The sequence below is a fragment of the Brienomyrus brachyistius genome, chromosome 19 (genome assembly GCF_023856365.1).
Source record: "Brienomyrus brachyistius isolate T26 chromosome 19, BBRACH_0.4, whole genome shotgun sequence".
NCBI lineage: Eukaryota > Metazoa > Chordata > Actinopteri > Osteoglossiformes > Mormyridae > Brienomyrus > Brienomyrus brachyistius.
This window is the reverse complement of record NC_064551.1, coordinates 5,720,321-5,739,774: the sequence shown is the minus strand read 5'-3', so window position 1 is coordinate 5,739,774 and position 19,454 is coordinate 5,720,321. Positions and strand designations below refer to the sequence as shown.

At 42.4% G+C, this 19,454-nt stretch overlaps 2 protein-coding genes across 2 annotated transcripts; one reads left to right on the top strand and one right to left on the bottom strand.

The window, feature by feature from the left end:
• Window positions 1-138: 138 nt before the first annotated feature.
• Window positions 139-7,169, top strand: slc22a2 (solute carrier family 22 member 2). The gene is made up of 12 exons (XM_048985660.1): window positions 139-852; window positions 1,172-1,275; window positions 1,493-1,647; window positions 2,004-2,172; window positions 2,330-2,444; window positions 2,702-2,802; window positions 2,899-3,113; window positions 3,195-3,303; window positions 3,620-3,732; window positions 4,005-4,104; window positions 4,478-4,567; window positions 6,689-7,169. The coding sequence occupies exons 1-11, from the start codon at window positions 439-441 to the stop codon at window positions 4,557-4,559; spliced, it is 1,677 nt and encodes a 558-aa protein (XP_048841617.1). The 5' UTR covers window positions 139-438; the 3' UTR covers window positions 4,560-4,567; window positions 6,689-7,169.
• LOC125714743 (plasminogen-like) lies at window positions 4,869-17,735 on the bottom strand. The gene is made up of 19 exons (XM_048985655.1): window positions 17,579-17,735; window positions 16,127-16,262; window positions 15,672-15,778; window positions 13,980-14,094; window positions 13,642-13,781; window positions 13,342-13,462; window positions 12,638-12,756; window positions 11,445-11,607; window positions 10,839-10,963; window positions 10,246-10,402; window positions 9,947-10,152; window positions 9,491-9,639; window positions 8,858-8,951; window positions 8,378-8,492; window positions 8,129-8,203; window positions 6,367-6,507; window positions 6,147-6,253; window positions 5,885-6,030; window positions 4,869-5,786 (listed from the first exon to the last, which is right to left on the bottom strand). Exons 1-19 carry the CDS (start codon window positions 17,625-17,627, stop codon window positions 5,625-5,627), a joined length of 2,427 nt encoding a protein of 808 aa, XP_048841612.1. The 5' UTR covers window positions 17,628-17,735; the 3' UTR covers window positions 4,869-5,624.
• Window positions 17,736-19,454: the final 1,719 nt, after the last annotated feature.

Below are 19,454 nucleotides of genomic sequence, written 5' to 3'. Positions count from 1 at the left end.
TTCTGGCTTGCTGTGTTTAACATGCTTAGTAACCCACCCTCGAGTTGCATAAGGCAGTTGTCCAATCTCACCCACACAGAGTAGCATTCCATTAGTAAACCTTTATGAAAATATCAATGAACACTGCCGTCTACTTTTGTGATTATACACTGGTTCCAAATAGAAAATCGGTTTTCGACAGCACTTCGTGTGGGCAATGTGTCCTCTGACAAAATCTTGCACTGAGCAGCTTGCAGGTCAAGGTGATATCTGTTTGCAACGTCTGAAGCATGTCCCTTTTTAAAAAGTAACAGGTCGCATTTGTGAAAGCTGTGCTGTATCTAGCACAACACCGATGGGGCAAAGGTCCACCTGCAGGATGTTTAATCTAGTTTTTTTCCAAGCATAACCGTCGTCAGGCGCCACGGAGTCACAGAACCCGGTACCAGTGCCACAGTCATGACTAACTTTGACGACATCCTGGAAGAGGCTGGCAAGTTCGGCAGAAGCCAAAAGCGCATATTTGGTCTGCTATGCCTGGTATCCATGCCCTTTGCTGGGGTCTATGTGGGAATCGTGTTCCAGGGCTTCACGCCAGAGCACTGGTGCCATGACCCGGGCATGAGGCAGATTAGCGAGCGCTGCGGCTGGACTCCGCTGGAAGCTCGCCAGTTTAGCGTGCCCTGGGTCAACGTCTCTGCCGGCGCTGGTCACAACCAGTGCGAGATGTACGACACGGACTGGAACGACACCGTCTTTATCTGTGATGACACAGAAGACGGATTTGGGAACGTCAGTGATGGCTTTCCCATCACAAGCTGCAAATATGGCTGGGAGTACGACTACGGGGGAAGGAAATCCTTCGTAACTGAGGTGAAGTTCTTGGCGCTGATGGTTGTAGCTCTATGCATGTGTTCTGAGAGATACAAAGAGAGCATTAGGAAGTTCCTGAAATTCAGGTCCATACCTGACAGGCTGGATCAAATTATACTGTCACCATTTATCCATTTTAATACTCTAATTGCCTGTGTAGTTGGCTGTCCCCACAACTCAACATTCCAGAAATCGAGTCATTCATTCAATGCTTCTGTGTGTTTTTTTTTAACCTTCTAAATTTCGACTAAAGGAATCTGGTCATAAATTTCTGCCGGCTCATGATGTCTGTGCCCGTTGCGTGCATTTTATGTTTCAGTTTGACCTGGTTTGTGCCAACGCCTGGCTGGTGGACATGTTCCAGGCTGCAGTCAATGCTGGTTTCTTGTTTGGTAGCATCGCCATCGGATATTTGGCTGACAGGTGCAACTGCGGGCCTGAGAATGTGCCGTGCATAAAGTATACACCCATGTTTAAGGTCTCGATGCTGCAAATGTAGATGCATCATCAGTTTCATACATCCTTTCAGCCATAGTGTGGTATCATATTTCAGATGTGGGTATCACATTGAGCAAAGTCTTAACTAATGCATTCATGTTCTTTTTTTTTTTGTCTAACATCTTGTTTTGTTTATTTGTAGATTGGGCCGGAAAATGAGCTTTCTGGTGTCCAATGTTTTCAATGGGGTCACAGGGATTCTTATGGCAATTTCCCCAAATTACGTAGCACTGCTTGTCTTCCGGTTGTTGCATGGATTAGGCGTCAAGGGCGGCTGGGTTGCCGGCTATGTTCTGAGTAAGGATAACCACCACTGTGGACTTCTCTCTGTCGCAGGGTCTTAGACTGGAGGCTTACTAACTACTGAGACATTGCTACATTCTACATTCTTCCTCTTTTTCTTCTGTTATTGATGTGTGGTGCCCAAGGACTTCATTTAATGAGAACTTATGGTTTCTATCAACTCTTTGTAGCACAGTCAGTTTACCAGCCTTGAATGGCTTTGAATTTTGCATGCACTCTTAAATTTGAGCCTGGGTTCAATTGTTATCTGCTTTTGCCTCACCAAGGCCATTTAGAGGACGTGGCACATCAAGGGTATCTCAGTAACTTGTCTCTGCCTCCATCTCGACCTCTACTCCACTCGCCGGCAGTCACTGAGCTGGTGGGTGTGGAGTACAGAAGAACAGTGGGTATCATATACCAGATGTTCTTCAGCATCGGGCTTCTGATTATGCCCCTGATCGCCTACCTCATCACCGACTGGCGCTGGCTACAAGTGGCCTTTTCTGCACCATACCTCATCTTCCTGGCCTATTACTGGTATTGAGTTCCTTGAAAAACCATGAATATTATGGCGTTACGGAGAATGACACTGTAAACATTAGAACGGAGTTCCGAGGACTCAAGCATGCGTTGCTGATATGATTATTACATTTTGTTGCTGTTATTACTATTAAACGAAACCTAATCCGTGCAGGTTTATTCCTGAATCACCAAGATGGCTTCTCTCTCAAAAGAACTCGAGACAGGCTGTTAAAATTACCAAGCAGTTAGCGAAAGAGAACAGGAGAATCCTTTCCAACAATATAGAGGTAGATTGCCCTTGGGCTGCATGTGTGTCAAAAGGAGACTTGTAAAAATGTCAATGTAGCCTTAAATGTGCGATTTTAACTGCCGTTTAACTGCGATTTTAACTACCGTTCATCGTTCTTGCTGAATGAGGCATACTGTAATGTGTAACAATTTCAGTGCTGCAACGTCTCGATTTATGTAGACATGTCTTGATTTATTACCTTTGAAACGATACGTCCTTAAGATGAGTACTAACCCAGGGTTTGATGTTTCACAGACTCTGAAAGATGACAGCGTTGAGGCGGCGACAGCGTCCTTCGCTGATCTGATCAGAACTCCAAAAATGCGAAAGCATACCTTCATTCTTATGTTCAACTGGTAATCAGATATGTCTTTCAGGCGGGTCACATCGCCGTTAACGTACTTATGGCATCCGTCGCATGCTAGCATCGCCTTGCCCCTCCATTTCCGCAGGTTCACCAGTGCCGTGGTCTACCAAGGACTTGTCATGCGCTTGGGTATTCAAGGTGGGAACGTTTATGTGGATTTCCTGATCTCTGGAGTAGTAGAATTCCCTGCCGCCCTCCTTATTCTCTTCACAATCGACCGCGTGGGGCGACGCCTTCCCTTCGCAATAGCTAACGTCGCATCTGGGCTAGCTTGTTTTATTGTCGCTCTCACACCAGAAGGTGCGTTGCTCTAGCTCTGTCCTACGATCCTTCAGACAAAGTAGGACTGCTCTCTTATTTTTTATTTTTTGTTTTTTGTAGGATTGTTCTGGTTCAAAACAGCAGTGGCGTGTGTGGGCCGACTGGGCATCACCATGACCTTCGAGTTGGTGGCATTTGTGAACACTGAGTTATATCCCACTTTCATCCGGTAAAGACGTAAACAATTTTTAAGTTTAAGAAATTCTCTCACAGATATGTATGACATTACTGGTAAGTGCAACACTGGTAAATTAAAAAAATGTCTTTCCAGATTATGTGAAATGATTTCCATTAGAACATTATTTGCAATGCCATGTTCAGTCATTAGAAGATTCTGGAAGTCTCTTTTTTCCTGTTACCGCCAGCTCGGTGCCTCTCCTTTAGAGCTTTCTAGAATGTGTGATGGTTCGCGGGCATGCTCTCCTCCTTGCTGACCGTTGTCCTGCCGGTCTTTTGGGCTCCATTCCTTAATCGGCTGTCTGCAGGAACCTGGGCGTCTCCGTGTGCTCAGCACTGTCCGACGTCGGGGGAATCGTGGCGCCGTTCCTGCTCTACAGGCTGGCTGGCATCTGGTTTGAGTTACCACTTGTCATTTTTGGTGGGTCAAGTCGCCGTTTCCCAATCCGGTCTTCACCGGGCCCAAATGTCCGGCCAGCCATGGTGACGATTCTGATTCTGTAATTGGGGCGGTGCTTTCTAGGACCAGTACTGTCTGAGAACAAGGGTCAGTTTGTCTGGTTTTCCATTGCAGTGAGTAGCGTGCTTGATTTCTAAAGGAGGTGACAGCCAGTATAATTTCATATGCTGAGGGATACCTTCGTTGTATTGGGGCATTTTGAGCTCTGACTATGGTTTTGCGCGATCAAACAGGTGTGCTTGCGTTCATTGCTGGGATTCTGGTTCTGATGTTACCTGAAACCAGAGGAGTCCCTCTACCGCAAACGATTGATGACATCGAGTTCCCGGACAGGTGGCATTTTCCCTTCAGATCATTCGGATTTTTAAGTATCGGCTTCTGGAAGCGGATTTTGATTCGCATTGATAACTAAGTCATCAGTTACCTTTTAAACTCCCAATGAGTCTTCTACAGTGTAAAATTTATGTGACATTTTGTGGTAGACTGCATCTGTGTTCAGTTATCGCACAGTTCTCATTTTTGTCTACACTGAATGTTTGTTTATGCTGCAATAAACATAAAGATTATTAAGTTTAACTCCATAATTTTTCACTTTTCGACATACTAGTCTTAATGCAGCAGTCTTACTACGTAGTGACATTTTCTTTTATGAGTGGGGTTCTCCTTTGGATATGAATCAGTGATTTCTTTCCTGTCTGTATTTTAGGGATAAAAAAAGCAGCCTGACTGAGCGGCAGGTGATGAACGTCTTAGACCCTGAAGGTGCAGCCAGCAAAGTTACCGTTTGATTTATTAGGTTCGTTCTGATCACTTTGCCGTCTTATAAATGATGATGACATTCACAGATGTGCTGCTGCAATTTCATGGACACATTTTTACAATTTATTTTTACAGTATATTGTAAATAATTAACTGACATCTTGCACATATGCCACTTAACATGCCATGAAGAGCATGAATAAATTTGTATGTTTTCCTGCTACATCTCTATTTCTTCTGTAATTGCTAGTATTGTTGCTGTCCTTTGAAGACACTAAGTGGTATCGCTTTACACTAACTGCTCATTCATAATGCCTTTATAATGCATTCACAGAACATTTAGTGCACCTTCAACTTTAATACACATTAATAACAAACATTATATAATAACAAGCATAATCGTACAATGTTTATTATTGTATGTTAAGCCTGCTTATGAATATTCTATAAAGGCATTATAAATGTTTTATGAAGGTACAATTGATGCAAAGTTGTCTTTTCACAGCTTATTTTAGTCTGGATCAAGTAATTATTGAAATTATCTGACAGTTTCACATTCATGGCTTACACAACACGTTTTTAATATTCTGATCTCTATGTAACAGCATCATTTTTTTTGTATAATAATGATGGCTATGTAAAGGCAGAGCTATAAAATTCGTACAGTTTACTGTCGGCCAGGTGTGCAGAGACATTCCTAAATCATATACAGCATAATGAAAGGCAAAATGACAAGCACAGAAAATTAACTCTGAAGCAAGTGTTCTATGACCTCTGCATTCCAAAATGAAAATCTGTTTTTCACCACCTCCAGTGCAGAACTGCTGTAGTGACAGAGACTCACAAGGAAATTCTTAGTTGCAACTATTTGATGGACTTTTATCAAAAAGTAACTTGCAAGTCAGTGATACTCCAGTCAATGAGTTCCTTGATTTATTCATTAACAAAACAGAATTGGCATGCTGAAAACTTAAAAGTATGCACTACCGGGTACAATGATTCACCTTCCGTTTTACTAATTCAAAACTTTCCATAAAACATAAAAAGCATAAAATCTGCTTCGCTCAGTCTGCAGTTCCTTCCTGAGAGATTATTCAGTTCTTCTTGGTCGTATCTTCAATCCAGGTAACGAATTTTGAGACTCTGGTGTAAACCCCAGGCTTCATTGGATTTGCGCAGCCCAATCCCCAGGAGGTAACTCCCTGCAGGACGAATGAGTCTTTGCTGTAGCATACAAGAGGACCCCCACTGTCTCCCTGTAGAAGGGAAAATCGCAGGCAATCAGGATAAATGCAACTCTAGCTCCATGGCTATACTGAGCAAGTGTCAGTGGCTGCTTTCTCTGGCTCCGCACCTGACAGCTATCCGTTCCCCCCTCGATGTTTCCTGCACACATCTCGTGGTCCTTGACCCTGCCAGCGAGGTATGCGGGGCGGTTGCACACTTTGTTTTCGATAACCGGGAACCCGGTCTCCTTCAGGATGCCCTCTCCTCCCGTCCCTGAAAGAGCAGCAGCCATTTTCGATACCAAAGGATGTAATGTGGCAAGAACCCCTTCAGGGCACAGCGGCAGTCTGACGTGTGGCCGCTTTAGCCCCAATTAACTGTCCACGTACCTTGCGTCTCACCCCAGCCTGTCACATAACATTCTGTGTTACTTGGTACGATGTAGTCTTTTTCTGGCAGGCAAACTGTCTGCACCTGATCATTGATGATAGCAGGCCTGCAATACAGGTACACTATTCAGTGTACTTTGCAGTGCACTTTGCAGTACACTTCCTGCCTCAGCACCATTCTTAATATTTACCAGTTGCCTAACAATTCTTAAGATCCCACCTCTCTAACTTGAGCAGCGCGATGTCAGTCCCCGGAGGGCCCAAGATCAGCTTCTCCAGGTTTAGCACCTGCTTGGAAGGCTCTGTTGCTCTTTCTGTGTGGATTCCAAGGTACACTTTGTAGGCACTAGGATTCTTTGACCTGGGCAGCAGTGAAAAGTCACGTGAGTTATGAGTTAACATGCAGGGTTAAACACTCTTCAGGCTGCAGTGTCAGTCAGTGTGACTATTTAAAAGTAACTAAAAGTCTGCCCGCAGTCGATTTTGGTGAAACTGCAAGCTTATGGAGTTTACAGTGTTCATCGTTTGTCCTTTTATCGCAGCACCATAAAGAACGCCACAGTGTGCTGTCCCAGCTGCACCTCCGAAAACAAACAGAATGGCCCTGTCCTCAGAAAATCATAGGAACTGAGCTTCTGAATTTGGGCACGGTGAAGGCTAGCTGCCTGCGCAAGAAGGTTCCCAACATCAGCAAGGACCGGATCCACCCAGGACACCATCTGTTTGTCTTCTTGCCATCATGGAAGAGATATGGAGCTATCAAGACCTACATTAGCATACTGAAGAACAGCTTTTCCCCCAGATGAGAGCTTCCATCTCCTCACCATTGTAACTGTAAAGTCCATATCCATTCCTGTTACCTTCTCCCATTCATACCCCATAACCTGCTAATGCACTCCAACATGTTTATGCAGTCGTACCACATACAGTAATATATGAACAGTGTTGGTAATAACACATTCCCTATCATTTCACTACTGTAATGAGTAATTCAAATTAAATAAAGCAATATTAACGGACAAATGCAGCCTGTGTATATTTATGTACTATAGGGTAGATTTATTCTCATTTTGCCACATGTAGCATACAGTTTAAAACCATATACGACGCAAACATTTTAACTGATTAAAAGTGATACGTTTATTTTAAATATTTGACTTGACAAAACCGTAACAATAGGCCTAGCAGTTTTGCTGAACTGATTAAAGCAAAATTATAGAAAAAAAAAATGCGATAAACGAACACACATTAACTTATGTAATGATTTAAATATTCTTCATACGCTTTACTGAAATGCGATCGTTTTACGACATTCTGATCTTAAACCAACATCCTGGCGAAGCGAGTGTGCTTTCTGGGTATATATACACATTAATTAGAGAATTGAATTAACACAAGAGTTACTTTCCCTAGTAACTAATTACCTTTATATGCAGTGATTGGTAAATAAATTACTTATGAATGAAGTAGCTAGTAACTGTATCTACTAATTTTCAGTAACTTGCACAATACTGTATATGAACATCACACTACATTGTATCAGTATAGTAACAATTCTCTAATCCAATTCACTTTCATTGTGCAATATCTTACTATACTGTTCGTACTATTTGCCTCGGAGTACTCTTTATTGTTTTGTCAGAAATGTCCCTGTCTTGTTTTAATGTACATTTATCTCAGTATCTACTGCTGTTTTCTGATTGTTACCTCAAAATTTCATTGTAGACGTACAATGACAAAGTCACATATCTTATTTGAAGAAGCTCCTTTTCAATGTAAATTTACACTCTGTAGATGTATGACAGTAGTGGAGTGTTTGTATGAGATGTTTTTACTAAAGCATTTCACATTATTTCTCAATTGAATCACTGTACACACATTACTGAGATATGACCCTGTATCTCTCATCGACCCGGAGTTTGCTGTGGGTTAGAACAGTCCTAGTGTTCGTGGTTGACACGTTAAGTTAGTGCTCGTCTTACCGTTCCAGGCAGTGAGCAGCTGTAACGACCCACTGAGGCTTGATGAGGGTCCCTCCACAGAAATGCAGGCCAGTGCTGAAACACAGGAGCAACGGTGATGCTTGTAAATACAGCGTGTGTGTGACTGTGAAAGACAGTTTGATGGGGGCCAGTGTCACAATGTATGTAGTAAAGTGTCTTTGTGCTGCCGTTCCCTCCATCTTTGCGACGCACACTTTACGTAAGTGTTCAGAGGGTCAGGACTCTCACCTGGTACGGAGGCTGATTTGCCAGGGCCAGGAGTGGGGCGTGGACTTGCATCCACCGACGATTCTGCCGAAGCACCTTCTTGGTTTTACCTTTGGTTGTCCGCATTTTTCACTAGCTTTTTGGTTGAACCAAAACGACAGCAAAGTGCTGCTGACCAATACAGGCATTGTAGACCACAAAGTAGGCAAACAAACATGCTGTCGGTCAATCCATTAGGTAACACAGGTGGCCGCTATCAGCCGATTTCACTTTGCCTTGGATGAGGGCGCCAGCGGTGATGCTTCTCTAGGGCTCCACGTTGGCCATGACCGGTACTTGTGCTAATGTGTCATTACCTTAAATACCCATGGAGTACATAGACCAGGCTAGGTGTGATCATACACAAATTATGCCATGTGTGTAAATTGAGCGTCACTCCTAGGGCTGCCTGATAATTCTGAGTTTACTTAGGTGGTTATCTTTAGAAGATCCTCATCTTACCACAATTTGGAATGTTGCAGTAATCCCACTTTTTGTTCGGGTCCGTCGTGTAGCACCAAGGTCCATTTACATCGTTATCGGGGTTTCTGCATTGCTTATCGGAAAAAAATGGGAACGCCCCGTAACTTTGTTACGCTCTAATACGAGTTGGAAAATGTCTTCGCTACAAGGATGCCAAACAGTGTCAAGAAATGGAAGTTCCCATGAAAGACGTACTTTGTAGACCAACTTTGAGAAAAATGCATGAATACCATTTACCTCAGTCTTTTTTCTAAGGTAGTGTAGGTCTTCAACACTCATGGGATTCTTACTTACACAAAATGTTCTGAGGGCAGAACAGAAAATGATTGGTTCAGAGAAATAACCAATCATGATTATAGAGGAGGTGGGATCAACCAATGAGATGTCTTAGTGCTGCCTCCTTCAGTTGCTTGAACCCACCTCCTGTACAATCTAATTGGTTCAGAGAGATAACCAATCATTTTTCATTCTGCCCTTACACCTTTTGTTTAAGTAAAACTCCCACGAGCATCTTCAGCATGTTTCAGAGATTATTTTTCTTGACATGTCCTTGCTTAATTCCAAATAAAAGTGTTAATAGGATAGTTTGAGTAGCCCGGCTCCAGGACTTACGTTGGATTCTAGGCCTTTGTCTGGGTGTGTCTCTGGGGTGAAGCTGGCATGCTGATGGGGGGTCATGGAACTCCAGGCTTGGCACGTCACTCCCATCATGGTGGTAGACGCAGGGCCCCTATAACTTTGTCCATTGCCATCCTTGCAGTCTGTGAAGGGTACAGTTACCAGCGGTCAAGATGCATTTTTGACTTGCACTGGAACTGCAATGGGAACTGCAAATTAATAATGATGTTTTAAGAAGGAGTGCCAGATACATATATGTGTGACTTAAGTTGTCATATGAGAAATGCTCCTTTAATGTTGTATGCTTGGTATCTATTATCTGCCTCACTTGTACGTCACTAATGTACACTTGTAATTTGTAAATGTATTTCAATGCCATCTATATCAGACCCTGTACTAACGGTCTGCAGTGTGTTTTATTTCTGAATTTGTTCTCTTATGCTAACCTACCTTCCTCGGCCGCCGGCAATCTCTGGGTAGCCTGTGTGGGCTGTGCCATTTGGGGTATGTCTGCTCCGAACTCCTGCACGACCACCACGGGCTCCTCTTCACACTTCTGCACCTTGCAGAACTCCCACCTCACAGAGGGGTCAGTGGTGTAGCACCAGGGGGCACGATCCCCATCTGGGTTGCGGCAGTAGTTTCTCCTCAGGTCCCTGCACGTGAAGGAAGAAGGATGTTCGAACCTTTTTGTTAGCTTTGTGGCTAGTGGTGACCCCCACCCCCCTATGCTTTGCGCTGAGCCTTACGCATTCGGGTAGTTCTGCGGGGTCTTTTTGTGGGTATGGGGTTGCATGGAGGTCCAGAATTGGCATTTCTTCCCACTGATGGTTTCGGACGTGACTCCGCGGTAGGTAGTCCCATTGCCCTCGTAACAGTCTGATTCCGGGGCGATGACTGGCTCAACTGACAGGTATAGAAATGGCAATTCATATTAGACATCTCCAACTGTATACCATTATTAAAAAACCTCAAGGAGCTTCAAGAAACTATGTGGATGGAGAGAGAATGAAATATCTAATTTCTCTTTTTTTCCGTGGATGGTGTCCTCTATGACACTGGATTTGAGTCTTCAGGAGTCCCATTTGCCAATATCCAACCAGAATTGTGTAGTTACCATCTAATGATTTTCAGCCCCTAGAGGTTGTGTTCAACATTGCCATCTTGAACTTTATGCCGCCTAGAGGTCATGTTCAGTGTTGCAGTTCTTAACTTATTAATGGATTATTCTGTATGCTAATCTTCTAACAGGCAGGCCAAGCAGCTTTTGAAAGAATCACTCTCTTGGGTATGGCTGTAACCAAAGACTGTGCCATTTAACTTAACCAAAAGTGGGTCTTACTTGGACTGGGCCCATCTCCGCAGCTGGGGACCTTGCAGTACTCCCACCGGGTATTCGGGTCTGTGGTGTAGCACCATGGCATTCTCTCGTTGTCAGGGTTTCTGCAGTGGTTCAGTGTCAGGCCCCTAAAAAAGGAAATGTGTTGCCACTGGTGCATTCATGAACAGTGCAAATAACACTGAAGTTTGTTGGGTAATTGAGGATCACAGGTCATGTTCACAACTCATAATCTTTACTTCCATAGGTAAGGGGAGCACACGCTGATTACAGCACTCTCCACGTGACAAACCACCTCAGGGATGAGAACCTGAGTGCAGCCGTGCAGTGGGTGATACCTCAGCACCACACTACGCCCAAATGGACCAGAGTTTTTCCCAGTGGCTGGAGTGGCAATCCTGCCACCAACCCCCACATTTCCCTGTAAGTTGAAGGACCTCCACCATAACCAGTCTAGAAATTATAAGCAACGCACTTTTGTAAAATGCAAAATAATGTCATGCCCGCAATCACAATGCAGCTTGATGGAGGTGCACAAAGAATGGCACTTTAATAATTTCAGCTTCATTTCATTTTTCCAGCACCATTTCATTTTCAGGGTTGCCATACTTGCAGGGGTAGTTCTCCGGGGTCCTGGAATGTTTGTGGGGTGTCTGACTGTCCCATATCTGGCAGGTTTTCCCAGACTCAGTCACAGCAACGTTTCCCCTGTAAGCAGTTCCGTCCCCTGTGGCACAGGTAAGCTCCTCTACTATTTTGGGTGGAGCGGTGCCTAAAAGCAAGAGTATAAGGGTGAAACCATCTTACGTCTTCCAGGCTTAAAGCTCCTAACCCTTCTGGTTTCTGTCAGGTGCTCTCCACTGCAGCCACTCCCTTTACTGCTCTTCACTTTACACCAGTGACGGGGAAATGGCACCTTGGTCTGCTGCAGTCGGCGGAATGATTGACGACTATCAGATCGCAGATGGATTAGCTCTGCATTCTTACGGCGTTAAACTAGCGAGTAATTGACAGTGCGCTGTGACATCACTGATACCGCTTTGAGTGTTGAATTCTGGTACGCTGAATAAGGCTGCGCAATGCCACATTGCGATTGTATTCCCCATGTGCAATAATCACCAGGAGTTGCCTTATCAACTATTATAATAATACTTTATTGATCCCCTTGTGGAAATTCTCTTCATGCCTCCCCATGTGGGAGTGCAGGCTGGCAGTGAAGTGCAGCCACCCAGAATAGTGACCAGGGAGCTGGGGGAGGGGGTTAGGGACCTACAGTTGTGCTGAGGCTGGGCTTGAACTGGTAACCTTCTGATCACAGACGCCAAGGCTTAGCCCACTGAGCCACATGCTGCCCCCTGCACCTGGTTTTTTTAGATGTTGACTTAAGCCCACAATTTGGGAAGCAGATACATAATGCAGCTAAGTTACTAAGAAGCAGCGTACTGTGACACCCAAAAATTAATAGCCTGTATAAATTCAGCATATTCCTATTTAATATATGTGAGACACTTTAAACTGGGAAAAGTACCATCATACCACTGACATCTTTTTACCTTGTTCATCCACAATATCTCCTCTTTTACCAGATATTGGCGCCTGCTGAGCTGTCCCTTTCTTCACCGCCACTTCAGTGCTAGTGGTTTCCATGATATAGCAAAAATAAATGTTTACGCCCATTGCCTAGAGCCCCGGAGATTATTACGTATACACACATATCGCAATTATGTCGCAATGTGATATGGTGCAGCCCTACTCTGAATCCTCTACCCTCCATCCCTTCCGAGCTGTCTGCGCAGACTAACCACAGCGAGGGATGCTGCAGTAGTCCCAGCGCTTGGAGGCGCTGGTGGTGAAACACCAGGGGCGTGGTTCTCCATCTGGGTTCCTGCAGTAATTCTCCTCCAAGAACTTCTCAGGTATGCTGGAGGTCATACACAGAGAGGAGTGAGTTTTCTGTTCTTGGCATTAAAGGATGCTGTGTTTAAGCATTCATTGGGTTTTCTTTGGCCTCTTATTGGGATCAACATTTTAAAGAAAAATCATTTTATGTGTAGAACTGTGCGGAAGTCTTCGGCAACCAAAACAATGATGCTTAAATGATCTTCATGTTGCTGTCAAGTTATGATGATATAACCTTCAAAGTGTGTCAGCTTGGCCATTGCTACACCTCTCCTAAAGTCACTCCAGTATTCGCTGCAATCGTCCAATGGACCGATGTGTTTTTTGACTCGACCACCAGCACACCTTGTATGGCTGATCAACACCTCATTAACTTTTTGTAAACTAATTTAAGCACTTAATGAAATGAGCAGGTGATGAAATGTGTTGCTGTTAATTTGCATATGCTCTATTGCTAAATAGCATTTTTTTTTTAATTGATCAATTTTGCACTCGCTACCCAGATAAATAGGCTTGCACATTTTTAACTGCCTAAGACTTCTGCACAGTTCTATCGATTAGAGGTCCCATTGCAAGGAGGTTAAGCTGCAGTGGCGTAGACGTTTACACTTCAGGAATGTATCCATGAGCATTAGGCTTCTGGGAATCCCAGCGTTGGCAGGTATAGCCGTTCTCAGTCGTAGAGGTCTTCCCTCGGTAATCCTCTCCACTGCAGTGCATGCATTCCTCTGCAGGTTTGTCAAAACAAGGGTAACTAGTTGCAACTTTCCCTAAAACCTGTTGACAAGTTCTTGTTCACGGTTTATGAAGAAACGTCACACGTTTCATGCCAACTGCGAATGAACGGTCTGGGGCTTTCTAAGATTCATGCCAGTGTTTCTGGTGGGACGCTGTGCGGTGACCCTACCACTGCAGTCTCTGATGTTGCAGTGCTCCCATCGCGTGTCTGGGTCCATCGTGTAGCACCAAGGACCAGTGCTGTCTCCATCGGGGTTTCTGCAGAAGTTGTACTCCAGGTTGGAGTTCGGGTGTGTTGTCGGTGTAATGCTGCGAGGAAGATGATGATGTTGGAACGGTGTCCAGCCTTTTACAGTTCTCTAGTGAAACCTGCTTTGTTCACCTCGCTAATGCATGTTTTTATTATTACCTACAAATATTAGTGCTGGAATACATTATAGGTTTAATCACATTTTCAATAATACACGTGGTACATTTAATGAAAATGTAAAGTGTGGTTACACATACTTAGGTTTATGTGGGTAATTCGACTCCCATTTCTGGCAGGTTTTTCCAGACACTGTTTTGGAAATCGTCCCTCTGTAATCTGATCCGACACCATTTTTGCACTCGGCCAAATATTCTGAAAAGAGACGATCAACCATTTGATGAACTGTGTGAAGTCTGGGAGATATTTAACCATCATTGACTGCTTCATCAGTATAGGAACATACAGTTCTACTGCAACCCAAATGTAACATTTGAGACTGATCAGTTTCATTGCTATAACTACAGAATATTCTCGTTTCAATATTGTTGATAGTGTGGCCCTTTCTGCTCAACTGCTTCTGAAAGACCTCGGAAATCCATTTTCACAGACAAACATTTGGTCAGTGAGAAACCTTTGCCCCTCTAATCTACAAAAATTGCTGAAAAATACTGATGTGTGTGTTTGAAGACCTGAAACTTTAAAAGGGTAAGAGTTCTGTATTTTATGTGATCAGACTAATAATTGTGTGTTTTGGGGGAGGGGGGGTATTATTGAAATTTAAGCAGGAATTTCAGTTCCCGATGCTGTTTGTTTAGTGTGTTACACTTCTAAGTTTACAGAGGAATTGCAAACTATCCATCTGACATCCTGGAAAGATCAAACATTAACCACCAAAAAAATCCAAAGGTATGTCAGTAACATTAACCAGAATTTCCAGACCTAGCAAATATCAAAATTTTAGAGTTCCTCCTCCCCTTTCCTTATTAATGCCTGTAACTGTTCTTTTGACAATGATTGTCATTACTTGCCTCAAGGTAGCTACGTCTCTATGACGCAGAAATGCCACACTTACATTTCTAAGCTAATTACTTATGGGCAAATGCTTGGTTGCCTTTCCACTGTGCATTCCACTGGGCATACGAATACTCCCCATAGGTACCCTCCCCATAGGTATACTCCCCATAGGTATCCTCCCCATAGGTATACTCCCCATAGGTATACTCCCCATAGGTATACTCCCCATAGGTATACTTCCCATATGTATACTCCTCATACGTATACTCCCCATAGGTACCCTCCCCATAGGTATACTCCCCATACGTATCCTCCCCATAGGTATACTCCCCATAGGTATACTCCCCATAGGTATCCTCCCCATAGGTATACTTCCCATATGTATACTCTTCATACATATACTCCCCATAGGTATACTCCCCATAGGTATACTCCCCATAGGTATACTCCCCATAGGTATACTTCCCATATGTATACTCCTCATACGTATACTCCCCATAGGTATACTCTCCATACGTTTACTCCCCAGAAGCACCATGGCTTCACACTGGGCATAATTTGAATACAATTGCAATGGAAATTAATTGTCTTTATGCTGTAATGCTTTTGGGATTCCACCCGCCTAAAATTAAATCTGGTAATGTTCACTGCAGAGAACAGCTTAAATGGCTACCTCAGTTAAATGGCATCTAATATTTCCTCATTCTCATGCTGATGTAACTGATCTTTTATAGGGAAACATTAAGTCTGTTTTTGTGTGGAATACAGTGGTAGAGCACATAAATTCATTTGATGTTTGTTTAGCTTCATGTAAAAATGCGGACACGACTTGCCACATTAGTCCAGTATGACAATAAATTGCATATTATTTGATGATAATGCAAATGCAGTACATATTTTATAAGATTTTTTTTGTTCCTGCACAGTCCACTTACCTTTTCTTTCGTATAACACTATGTTCATTCTGCGCAAAATTAGTTCCATTTTGGAATTTGCGGGCAGTGTTATACATTCTTGGTCCTTCTCAATATACATAAATGACCTGAAAGGAGAGAAACATTAACACTGATAAAACTGAACTCAATGCGACTTTACTTCTGTCTCTTCCAGTCAAACACATGCTTTTGTTAGACTTCCTGCAATTTTTCAGTTACTGTGTTTCATGCGACGTTGACCTTTAACTTTAAAATAGGCTCCACTATGAGCGATTATCATTTTTTGAAATTGAACACAGTATCTTTCCATTTTATGAGTACCAATGAGAAAATTCAGAAGGTCATTAATATACAGAACTGAAATACTATTTTATTTTAATTTATTATTCGGTTGAATATCAGAAATAGCATTGAAGGATATAAATTATAATTTATATTGAATTCCATAAACATACCTACAAGTAAAGTCTGATTCATCAACACACTTCAGTGCACAGTCAAGAGCAGTTTTTACAGAATATTCATTTTTCACCAGTGAAAAAATCCAGGCCCCCTCTGTCTTGATGTATGCCTCTAAACCACTGGCGGACACTGCAATAGTCGGACAGACACAAAACACACATTTACTTGCAGGACACTGAAGGGGACGCTGTTATCAGAACCAAGCCGAATAATATACCGGTGACAGCTCTCTGATTGCGTTTAAACAAGAGCGGAAAGTTTGGATGGCACATCTAAAATGTGACCCGTCGCCACGAGAGTCTTAAGTCGCACTGGTAGAATTTCACCCATAAGACTCATTTCGTGGTGATGGGTCACCTAAAATCCTGATGAGTTTGCTGTCTAGTCAGTTTTCTTCCAAGTGCATAAACTGAAGCTCAGAAACTCATCAGATAAGCATGACATCGTGCAGTTTGTGCTGCTTCTCTGCACAATTACAACCAGAACATTTATACAGCTACGCCTTGCAAACACTGTAATGCATACAAAGGTTATTCCACTGGATCACTTGTAATGTTATAACTGCACTATTGTTTCACTTAATCCCCATTTATTAAAATGTAAGATGGATTCCTCCATTTGTGTTTGTTGATTATCGACATCAGGGGTACCCTAACGGGGTGGGGTGGGGGGGGTTGGTGTTTGGTCTGTGTGGTGGGCCCAATATGACATGCTGTTATGGGGCCCAAAATCTGTAACAGTACCCCTTCATCATCATAGTTGTTTTTGTTTTTTTTTTTATTGAAAATTTTCATCAAATAACCAAATGCGTGCATTTGGGGAAGGCTATGTATGTATGCAGCTATATATGTATAAACACACACACACACACACACACACACACAAAGACATGTTCCCTGTTAATGGATAAAGTACAGAAAGTGCTCATTCTTTTCCTTCTTTTCTTTTTTCAAATTAATAACATACTGTACACTGTCAGGGAAAAAAAGCATTACTGGTAGTTTTCGTCCCAAGGCAGAAACAACATTAACATACTCCCACGTTCCTCAGAGTCCATTTCAGTGCCTTAAATTAGACTAAAGGTACTATTACCTACTGGCAGACCCTTAAGAGTACAGCCCCAGTGACACGTGACGGTAGCCTCAAATTGGTGCTTTTTTCTGACAGTGTAATGTGACTTTGTTTGCTTCACCTTAAATATAAAAGTAAGTTTACAAATAATTCCTCAATGTCAGCTACCTACTGTGCCAGTCGCTACATATTTTTTGAAGGTAAAAGCTCATTTTAATGTTACAATTAAAATAATATGATCCTGAAACGGTAAAAGCAAAATCACTTCGGATTTCAAATAAATCATAAAAGCATTAACCCCCCCCACCCACCCACCATCCCCCCCAGATGAAACGCCTTGCGTTTCTTGATGATTCTTAATGAAACTGGCTTACCTGCAGACAGGAGTGAGCAGAGGACAACCGCTGTTCTGTATGCTGCCATGTCGAGGCACAGACGACCAGCGCGCGCCGAGGACCTGTCACCTTTCTACCTTTATCGATCACTTCTTGACAGACAAACAAAGATATTGCTCATCAGTCAATCATTGTCCTGACAAGGACACAGAACATAAGGTCAGCCCTGGTGTCCCAGTGAACTATGAAAGACGCATCTCTGCGTAATGTATCATATTTCAATTTTCATTTATTTTATGGTTGCTCTCCAAATTTATAATCCTATTATTGACTGGAAAAATTAATAAATGATTTTTCTTTTTAAAAAACATTTAATTTAGAATGCCTTAAAATATTTGGAACTGTTTAATTTTTAACTAAAACCTAACTGTCTCTTCAAATAAAGCGGTGTTGACAAGATCCACATTATTGCTCAAGAGATCTTTATATTTCTGAAAGGATTTATCAGTTACATTTTACAAATAGTTGTGTATATTATGGATATTAAACATACCAATAATAATCTTAACAACAGTACAATAATACTAATAATAATAATAATATTGACAATAATAGTAATAATGCCAAATAAGAATATGATACGTGGATAGTCCTTTTTGCATGAGAAAAACATACATTTTCTTAAATATATAATTATAAACCTTAAATATAAATTTACATTAATTAAATATATTTAATGAAATATATTTAGCAAACATAAATTTAAAATACATAAGTTAGTGTAAATGTAGCTTCTAAATATAAGTATAGATCTTTGTCAGTTTCCTTGAAAGGGACAATCCACGCAGGTAATATGTAGTAAGGTTATATATTTCAAGTCTCCAGTGCCATACATTGTATTACATTTTTACATTGTATTACAGTTTTAATAACATTTAATAGCATGGTTTAACTGACTTGGCTCCTCGGGATCAGTTGTAGACATTAGCTTTATGTAATCTGCACTGCGAGGGATCTCGTTATCAGGCCATGTGCTACCTTGACTACCTGCTGCTGTTTGCGGCATCTTACTGGCAGATGAACAAGATTTTCTTTTTTTTTTGTTGTAAGCGTTTGAGCTGATGAATTGGTTTTCCTGTAGTGCTTGTGGGTGTGTGTGTGACTGGCACCCTGTCCAGGGTGTTACCCTGCTCTGTGCCTTTCCTGGGTTTGGTAGAAACCTGTTATATAAACCTGCCCATGTACATGAAGTCATGTGACTGTAATGTCTTACCTGCCTGGCACTAACAAGCAGCTTTTTCCAATGAAAATATCTTATCCTAACAGAAGCTTTGGCATATGTACTGTATACACAGCTCTGTAAAAAAAATCAAGAGACCACTCCATATTACAAAAAAAAAATGCATTTTTAAATCCTGGTTGAATCCTGGTTCTGCTGGCAGAAGGCTGCACTGCATGGCAGGCTGCTTCCAGGCTCAAAGTTTGTAAGACAGCAGTACACAACAACAGGGTGAAGCAGGAGACACTGGGAATGATCAAATACCATAGTAAAGGGCAGAAGCGACTTTCTAATGGCAGAGACAACGGTCAACTTATCCTGCAGTGCCTTGTAACACAGAGTAACACAGAGGGTGACAGCAAGTACCTTCAAAATGAATGGGAAACATTAAGTGCAGGTGTGAAGTGCACTGCTAGGATGGTTCATATCAGGCTCCTAGAAGCAGGACTGAAGTCCCATAAAGCAAGGAAGAAGCCCTTCATTAATGAGAAACAGGGAAGAGCCAGGCTGCAGTTTGGAAACAAAATAGTTGTATGTTGTATGTATGTTTTACACAGGCGGATACCTATAAATTGAGAAGTAATGTTTTCCAGAGCTGTATATGCATATGGATCGATAGATATAGTATTGCACTGA

Bases quoted from the DNA above. Each gene is read 5' to 3' on its own strand.
- LOC125714743 (XM_048985655.1), bottom strand. From the start codon at position 17,627: ATGGCAGCATACAGAACAGCGGTTGTCCTCTGCTCACTCCTGTCTGCA. The intron at 8,204-8,377 runs GTGAGAGTCCTG...CCTGTGTTTCAG, and splicing joins CAAATCAGCCTCCGTACCAG to CACTGGCCTGCATTTCTGTG. The intron at 5,787-5,884 runs GTGCGGAGCCAG...TCCCTTCTACAG, and splicing joins GGGGAACGGATAGCTGTCAG to GGAGACAGTGGGGGTCCTCT.
- slc22a2 (XM_048985660.1), top strand. From the start codon at position 439: ATGACTAACTTTGACGACATCCTGGAAGAGGCTGGCAAGTTCGGCAGA. The intron at 1,276-1,492 runs GTGCAACTGCGG...GTTTATTTGTAG, and splicing joins ATCGGATATTTGGCTGACAG to ATTGGGCCGGAAAATGAGCT. The intron at 3,733-4,004 runs GTGGGTCAAGTC...GCGATCAAACAG, and splicing joins GTTACCACTTGTCATTTTTG to GTGTGCTTGCGTTCATTGCT.